Source organism: Helianthus annuus, chromosome 15 (genome assembly GCF_002127325.2).
Source record: "Helianthus annuus cultivar XRQ/B chromosome 15, HanXRQr2.0-SUNRISE, whole genome shotgun sequence".
NCBI classification, from domain to species: domain Eukaryota; kingdom Viridiplantae; phylum Streptophyta; class Magnoliopsida; order Asterales; family Asteraceae; genus Helianthus; species Helianthus annuus.
The window spans coordinates 109,799,624-109,808,714 of record NC_035447.2 but is presented as its reverse complement, the minus strand read 5'-3'; the positions used below and the strand labels follow the sequence as shown (position 1 = coordinate 109,808,714).

The following is a 9,091-nucleotide window of genomic DNA, read 5'->3' as shown; positions in this document are numbered from 1 at the left end:
AGAGAAGAATATATAAAAGATGGGGAGTGTGGTGAGTATTTGAAAGATATAGATGAAGGAGAGAAGAATATATAAAAAATGGGAAGTCTGATGAGTTTTTGGGTATAAAACGAGGTTTATATAGTGCTTAAAATAAAAAAATAATTGTTTTATTAATTAGCCGTTATCCAACGGATATATATTCAAACTTTTGAAATTGTCTAGTTTGGGGGAGACGGAAATGATTCCCCGATGACACCGAAAACTCAATGGGGGAGGGGGGTGTTCCCCGACGGGGTCCCCCACCACGTCACCTCCCCAAGAGCCTTCCCGAGTCCACACCCATGACTCAGTCTAACTACCATTGGTTTCATCTTTCCAGGCCAAACTTCTCTATTAAATACGTTATAACTTTTTCGTAAATTTTATTAAATAAACTTTTTTGTTAATTTTGTATAACAAAAATTTTGGAACCGGTGATCCTGGAATTAATATTCCACCAAACATAAGGGTATCAATCGTGTCAGGTTAATAGGTTGGTGGGTTTAAATGTTCAACCCGAATGCGACCCGTATTATTATTTGGGTTAAAGATTTCAATCCTAACCCGCACATATATAAATGCAGGTCAACCCGAACCCGACCAGTTTAACCCGTATTTTTAAATGAGTCAAACAAATTACAAATTGATGATTTATAACCGAGTTGTTGGGATATAAACGAGTTATCGATAACATGTTTAATGTTGGGTATAAGTGTGACAAGTAAATAATATAATGTGTCAAAACTTAAATTATCATGACTACTCATGTAAAATAGAAAGGCAAAAAACAAAAACAAAAACATAAAAGTTTTTTTTTTAGATAGTTAAATGGGTTAACAAGTCAAACCGTTTTTATATGGGTCAACCCGACATATTTTAATACGGATCAACCCGAATTCGACCTGTTTTAATACGGGTCAACCCGAACCCGACTTGTTTTTTTAAATGGGTATTAGTCGACCCAAACTTTTTTTTTGTCGGGTTCGGGTCGAGTTGGCGGATGTTGTCAAGAATTGCCGCTCTTATGGAAAAATTATATTCTCTGTGTAGATACGCACATCATTTACCCATGGCTTTATAGCCTAGTGGTTAGGGGTGTTCAAGATCGGATAATCCGGTTTTCGGATATCCGAAAATCGGATATCCGAAATTTCGAATAGTGAAATATTGACATCCGAACCCGAATCCGAAATTTCGGATATCCGATTTTCGGATATCCGAAATTTCGGATTCGGGTTCGGATATCTAATCGGATATCCGAATATCCAATTTTTTATTTAATTTTTATTTTTTTATTATTTTTTAATATTTGGAACCAGATATTTTTCGGATAGTTTCGGATATCTGAATATAAATTTCGAATATTTTTCGGATATTTTGGATATTTTTTCGGATAATTCGGATATTTTTTCGGATACTTCGGATATTTTTCGGATATTTCGGATATTTTTTCGGATACTTCGGATATTTTTCGGATACTTCGGATATTTTTCGGATACTTCGGATATTTTCGGATATTCGGATATCCGAAAAAAATAAAAATTAAATTTTCGGATATTTTCGGATAATCCGATTATCCGAAAATTCTCAAAATCACTATCCGAATCCGAATCCGAATTTTCGGATTATCCGATTTTCGGATATCCGAAAATTCGGATATTTCGGATACGGGTTTTCGGATATTTCGGATTCGGTTTCGGATTCGGATTTTTTTGAACACCCCTACTAGTGGTATCTTGGCGGTGGGATAAGACTTTGGACTAATAGGTCTTGGGTTCGATTCCCACAAGCGGGGTTTTTCCATATTTATTGGGTTTCCTCCTGAATTGGTGTATAGGCATTATGCCTAGTGGAGATGGATATGATCGGGTGGTTCCGCTGGTGGCACAATGATACTCCAGTGGTCCGTCAGTGATCCAAATTTGCCGTTAAAAAAAAAAAAAAAGATACGCACATCATTTGCACATCATTTGCATTATTTTCTTTATAGCTCTAAAATTGCTCATTTGTTGCCATGCTTTTCAGGTGAAACTAACATAAAAGTGTGTGGGTAACATCTGCAGGGTTACATTGTGGTGGTAAGACTAAAGGGTGTGGGTGACGTTCCAGGGTCATCGAGGCCCGTCGAGGGTCGTCCACACCACCCCCCTTTGATCCGTCCCCGTCCCCATCGTCCCTCCATTGCCACTCACGACGAACCCACCTCTTTCTTATCCAACAATTCTTTTAACACCAAGTTAACTTGTTATAACCTAACGTTGGCTTTTAATAACAAGCAACAAACTAACACATGTCATGTCCATTAGTTACCGATCATCACACCTTGTAATTTAACACCATAATAACTTGTTATGATAAACTATGGCTTTCTGTAATAACACATGACAAGACCCGTCCATGTACCAATCATCATATGCATGTAATTAACACCAAAATGATATGTTATGGCTTAATGTGACAAGGTGTAACCTAAACTAACCCACACATTTAATGGCATTAAAACTTTGAAAGTGGGGGCATTAGATGGTATGACATGCAAAGGATTTTTATAAGTGTATGTTGAGGCATGTTTAGACTTTGTAGTGGGGTTTTCATATGATGTGACTACGTGAGTATACATTCGAATATGAAACTCTGGCGGGAAATTCATATTCGAATATGAAACTCCGTTTCAACTGAAAAACCTCTACCAAGTTAGAAAACTTGAGCTCGAACTTGGCTCATTTACAACTTGAGCTCGCTCGTAGCTCAACGAGCCAACTCGAGTCAATGGAGAAGGTTAGATGAACAAGAGACGATTGAAGGTAAACGAACGGGAGTTACGAGGGGTTGTTTGTTTCAGCTCTTAATGGTTTAGACTGTTTGTTTCACGAGGAGATATCTGATGTCTGAATGGTTCAAACATTTGCCACTGAGTAGTTAAACATTATACTTAGTCTGAATGGTTAAGATCTCTTATCTGAATTGGTCAGACATTTGCCTTTGAATGATTAAGCATTATACTGACTTTTAATGGTTCAGACCTCTTACTAATTTAGCACTTATCCATTCAAAAGTTGTTGAACAACCCCTTAGCTATAATGGAAAGAAAAATCACACATGAACTTTAGTTACTGGCCATCCGGCTCAGTCTCCGACAATTAACAAGAGTGATCTGGATTAGGAACGTTTAAGGAGAGCAAACCTTACTGTTTATTTGTTTGTGAATATTGATTGTTATTATTTGGTTGTTTATTATTTATTTGTTTGTTTATATTGATTGTTATTATTGTTATATATTATTTCTCACCTTTTATATTGATCATCTATGTGCATTGGTAACTTAAAATGCTTAAAAAATAACACTTTCAATCACAAAAATTGTCATTGCTGAAGAGTTTATAAAAGAAAACCTTAAGTTTAAATTTCGCTTTAGACTCTATAACAGACAAGCTTATAAATGAAAAATGTTAAAACATTCAATCAACATAATGAAGACCACGAAGGTATGGATCCAAAAATACCATCAAGTTTAAACAAAATCAGTTATGTAAAAAATATTTTATGTCATCCAAATATGTATCGGGTTTGATTTATACCATACTCGTTCCAAAACCATGCCAGACTATTACGAAATGACAAAATCATACTAATTACAGCTATGACAACAATACCGTTCCTCAAATCGAGCAAACTAACTGGTGTTCATCACAACGACCGGACTAGTATCAACTGAATAGTAACATTAAAGTCAGGGGGTGGTACATGACCATCAGAAGTAAACATATATTGTTAAATAAGGGATAAAACATATGTTAATAAAAAGAAATTATAATAACAGAAGTTTAGAAACATGAAATGGATTCTTATTGAAACCAAAAGAAGCATAAACAAAAGCTCCACAGGACAAAAAGCCAAAAGGAAGGTCCGCACTAAGCGGTACAGACACCAACTTCTTAATCTGTAAAAACCAACAGCCCGGAGCTTTCACAAAAAAAAAAAAAAAAACAAAACAAAAAAAGACAAAATAAATAAAAAAAAAAACGTGACCAAGAATTCCCAGGGAAAGACCCGAGAACCCATATTGACACAAGTTTTTGATACAAAGAAACTCGCTAGCACACGAGCAAAAAGGCAATAGCGCGTTTGCACTACCTTAACTGACAAACCATGATTGATCATTTGATCCTACTTTGTTTTTTTAAGGAGTGCTGATGTTCTGTATTCACTGTCGTCGTGAATGAAACCCCACCAGATATAGGATACAGGAATCGCGATGGCGTGTGAAACAGCATGAGCATCCAAAAAACCCCGAAAGGGTGGGAAGTCATAAATTAGAAAGAATATAACTAAACCTTTTCCGATTGCCACAAACCAAATCTTCGAGCGCGATGGATGGTTAGAAACACTGGCCCAAACTACCCACACGATTAGTTGTACTACTGCCATGGCAACGCAAACCTTCACGTTTAAACCTGAAATAATACTAATATTATTAGCGTTTATATGTTCTTAGGTAGTGTTTGGTTTGCACTCGGGAATCACTATGAGTATGGGTTTGATAAAGAGTAAAATGTTATTTTCGTCCCTAAGGTTTGCCCACTTTTGCGACTTTCGTCCAAAGGTTTGTTTTTCAGGATCTGGATCCAAAAAGTTTGAAATCTTGTCATTTTCATCCAACCAACTACGTTTGTTTATTCTGTACCTTATGCATTATAAACTTATGTATTATGAACCTTTACTTTAGTTAAAAATACTAAAACACCCATCAAGTTAACAGAATAAACAAACGTAGTTAGTTGGGTGGATGAAAATGACAAGATTTCAAACCTTTTGGATCCAGATGCGGAAAAACAAACCTTTGGACAAAAGTCCCAAAACTGACCAAACCTCGGGGACGAAAACGGCATTTTACTCGTTTGACAAATATAATGGAACAGGTCTTGAGTAGTTATGAAGGATACCCAATTTTATGGGTATCAACTATCAACCTCATTTCTTTGAAGTCACACTCAGAACACTATCAAACCCATACCCTCGAATCTAAACAGTCAAACCAAATGCGCCCGTTATATTCTTTTAGATGAGGAACGGATTTCTCACCATAGTCAAACTGATAGCAGTTTAAATACAAGATATGGGTCGTCACAAAGGCGATCACTGGAGCTGCAACCATCACACGCGCAGCCTCGCTTCGCAAACTGAAAGCTCGCAGTATAGCCACTATAAGAGAATATCCAAGTATCGCTGCAGCAGATGAATAATGTAGCCTTTCCGTCATTTCCACATCCCTGAAAATACATGGTCAAAGTGGGTCCCGCTTTCTTTATATTAATGGGGTTGATGAGATGAAGAGGATCACTACTTACCTGCTGTGATAAACCGCACTCCAACATAAGAAGTTCATCATTAAAGTCCCGTAGATATGCCACAGACCAGTGTATTCATAGTATGTCCGTCTAGTCGAGCTTAACGGCAGCTTGTAGTTCACGAGGATGAAGAACGATACCCATCCGTGAAATTGTACAGCAAGATTAAGCGCAGCGAGTGCCACAGCCACAGGTTCCTGCCAATAAGAACAATCTCGTTAAAAAACCAATATGTAATAACAAAAAATATTGAGATATATTAACAATTTGTAGCACCTCAATCCCGAAGGCGCGTTGGAGGGGCCATTTTCCATGATACTTAACGGGCGTGGCCCCGGTTTTCTCTCGTTCTTCCTCCCTAACAAGCATACATTGATATCTGCAGCCGCTGAGACAATCCCATTTTTTCCATTTTATGTACAGTGGCTCTTGTAGATACCATGGATCACTAGCAGATTTCCCATCGGATGTCAACTTGCAGTGTTGGAAGCATATATTCCCCACGCATCCGGTCTTCTCGCATTGCTCGACACACGCTCTGTTAAAACAGAATTTTTTTAATAAAAATGATTAGTGGTTTAAGAGAACCTAAAGCAAATATGTGTCACATCATGAGGGCAGTTTGGTAAGTCTGAAAAGTGACACTTGACTAACATTTGGGACACACTGTACCTAAGTTGTCTGATTCACATTAACTTTATAATTCACTTTATTCTGAGTTTCATAATCATTGATTTTCATAGTCATAAAAGGTTATAATGGCAGGTGTTTGTTTGATGCTTGCATGAATTTATTGTGCACATCAAAGTTGTATGATTGTGGAACCGAAAAACCACAAGCGGCCACAAACAGTAAGACAGATCCACCATATATAGAATCTCATAAATCTAAACTACAACATTTAAAATCTGACCAAATAAATGAAAATCATGACTGCAAGAATCTTAACTTCTATATGCTAGATCGCTAGTTACTAATTTTCCGTTTTAAACCAATGCATTCAACTTAATCTTCTCATATTCAGAATCATTTCCTGTCACTATTTCAAAATTCTAAAACTTATGATCTAGGGCTTATTATCAACCGTGTAGCCATATCAAATTTTTCAATAACAGAACCACTATTGAACCGTAGTAACTCAAATAGACCACACGATTTCTACAACCGCTAACAATTACAAAAGGCAACTGTATTGATGATTTGATTCAACCTCAGCACTTTCAACTAAAACACACATAATTTTCACTTTTCACCTCAACAAACTTACAATCCACACCAAACTAAGATCAACCGAAGTTCAAAACCTAGGGTTCCAACTTCCAAACGTCACAAAATCGAAACAATACGAAACCGAAACTCAAACGAACTCATATATCAACCTTACATAAACCTACTATACCTAAAAACACGTAACAATAACAATAATCAGATTAACAAACTGTAAAACAGAAATAATGAAACTACAAGCAAAAACACATAAAAACTAATCAGATTAACAAACTGTAAAACAGAAATCATGAAACTACAAGCAAAAACACGTAACAATAATCAGATTAACAAGCTGTAAAACAGAAAATCAGATCTTAAATTCTTAATCTAACAATTCTACATGAAACTACGAGCTAAAACACGTAACAATAATCAGAATAACAAGCTGTAAACCAGAAATCAGATAGTAATCATATTCTTACATGTAAATCGGATCAGAATCACCGTCACTGGCGAAAACACCAGCAACAAGCCACAAAACTGCAACAACAAGCACCTGTAAACGACGACATACTGCCATCGGATAGCGTGATGAACAAGAAAGGAAATCAGCACAGTAGAAACTGAATCAATCAATGACGGTGATGATTATCGATTAGCAATCGAGAAGCGTATCTGGAGATGCAGAGCGGATCATACGGCACGAAAATCGAGGAGGATATTGATTGATTTGAGTAGTAGTTGGTGTGATTCGGTTCTTGTTATTATGATTGATGATTTGATGAGAAACAAAAAATTGAAAAATAAATGAAAAAAAATTGGAAAAAAAAAATGAGAAAAGGGACGTGTGAAGGATTGAAGATAGAGAATGGTGTGTGGGTGTGGGGGAGGGGAGAAATATCGTGAAGAGTGTTGTGGATGGTTGACACGTGGCGGGGACTATCTGTCAGCGCGTGATAAGTTTGTTACGCTCCAATTGCTTTTGTCCCAAGATGAATGAATGGTTGAGAATGTTTTAAAAACCGGTAGATACCGGTTAACACATCGGGTAAAACCCGTTAAATTGTCGGTACATTTGGTTAAACTGTTTTATGGATGAGCAAATAGTATCGGGTATATTTTTTGTACTGCTTTGGTACCAACTTTTGACATTTTTGTACCAGTATTTACCAGTTTTTACCGTCAAATATCAGTACCGGACTGTACCGTAATCGGATATAGTTGGTACCAATACCCATTTTTGAGGATTTTCGATACCGGTTGGTACCGAGTTCATCCCTAAACTACACAATACACCCAGTTAAACCTTTTCTGAGCCTAATCCGGTATGGTATAAAAACCGGATTCTAAAACATTGTGATTAAATAAGGTTAATTTTATAGACATAGTCGACCTTGGACATAGCTTCGAGCAAGATGGGTTTGCAATTGTCCTGAGATGTTGGTAAGGTGGTCAAAAGGTCTGCCCTTCCTACTGGAGACGCAGGTTCGATTCCCGCTTTGGGTCATTTTCTAGAGACATCTGGGTGAAGGGACGAATCGGGGCATTAGTCCCGGATTCGAACCTGATAGGGAGTGAGAGTTTACGAATTTCATCCGGTTTCCATGCATCAGGGGGCACGTTCTCGTGTCGGTTGATGAGCCGACCTAGAACATAATCCCAAGTAGAGTGGGTTTACACATGAGATTCTTTGTCGTTTATATATATATATATATATATATATATATATATATATATATCTTATCGTTTAGACTTAAAGTAAATTGCCAAAATCATCCCTGAGGTTTAGTTATGTTTGTCAGATCGTTTATTTCTAAAGTGTGGTGGGGTACGTTAAAAATGTGGTGGGGCAAGTTAATATATAACTAGCTAAATTTCCGCCCGCGCATTGCGGCGGGGACCCAATGACTGCAAAACGTTTGTCAGTAACGGCAAGCAGATACCGAATATCAAAACATAAATAAAAATGTCGTGAAAAGGATAGTCAATCCATCCAAAAAAGCGATTTTAAATAACCTAATATATAATAATAGGACCCACACGTCCTACACGTTGAAAATTCGGTTGTTTTCAGTTCAGTTATTACGGTGCTAACACGTTAAAATATGGATGAGCTCGGTGCCGGTAACGGCACCGAAAGTACCGATCCGGAAAATCATCGAAATTAGGTACCGGCACTGAAAATGCTCGGTATAATACGGTATGGTATTTAAAAATCAATAAATATAGGTATGGTGCTAGACGGGTGTCGAACCAAAAGTAACGATTCTGAAAACGCCAAAAGGTGGGTACCAAATTGGTACCGAAAATGATTTGGTATAGTAAATTTGGTACCGATACGATACCGGTTTGATTACAGGATTTGACACGATTTGCTCATCAATAATCTAAATATCCAAGTTTATTTTACATGCTACAATTCATTCATTACGTAAAAAGACAAAAAAATAAAGCAAAATAAGTTGTTGTGTATATAAAACCTCATTCAAACGAAACACAGTTTACTTACTGTG

At 36.9% G+C, this 9,091-nt stretch overlaps 1 protein-coding gene across 1 annotated transcript; it reads right to left on the bottom strand.

Moving 5' to 3' along the window:
- Nucleotides 1–3,797: 3,797 nt before the first annotated feature.
- Nucleotides 3,798–7,443, bottom strand: LOC110912174 (post-GPI attachment to proteins factor 3). The gene is made up of 5 exons (XM_022156846.2): nt 7,061–7,443; nt 5,646–5,907; nt 5,370–5,566; nt 5,104–5,291; nt 3,798–4,475 (listed from the first exon to the last, which is right to left on the bottom strand). The coding sequence occupies exons 1-5, from the start codon at nt 7,156–7,158 to the stop codon at nt 4,189–4,191; spliced, it is 1,032 nt and encodes a 343-aa protein (XP_022012538.1). The 5' UTR covers nt 7,159–7,443; the 3' UTR covers nt 3,798–4,188.
- Between the last annotated feature and the right edge of the window lie 1,648 nt (nt 7,444–9,091).

Coding starts and splice junctions, on each gene's coding strand:
- LOC110912174 (XM_022156846.2), bottom strand. CDS start 7,158: ATGGCAGTATGTCGTCGTTTACAGGTGCTTGTTGTTGCAGTTTTGTGG. Junction 5,908..7,060: donor GATTCTGATCCGATTTACAT/GTAAGAATATGA, acceptor CTGTTTTAACAG/AGCGTGTGTCGAGCAATGCG. Junction 5,567..5,645: donor AACGCGCCTTCGGGATTGAG/GTGCTACAAATT, acceptor TCTTATTGGCAG/GAACCTGTGGCTGTGGCACT.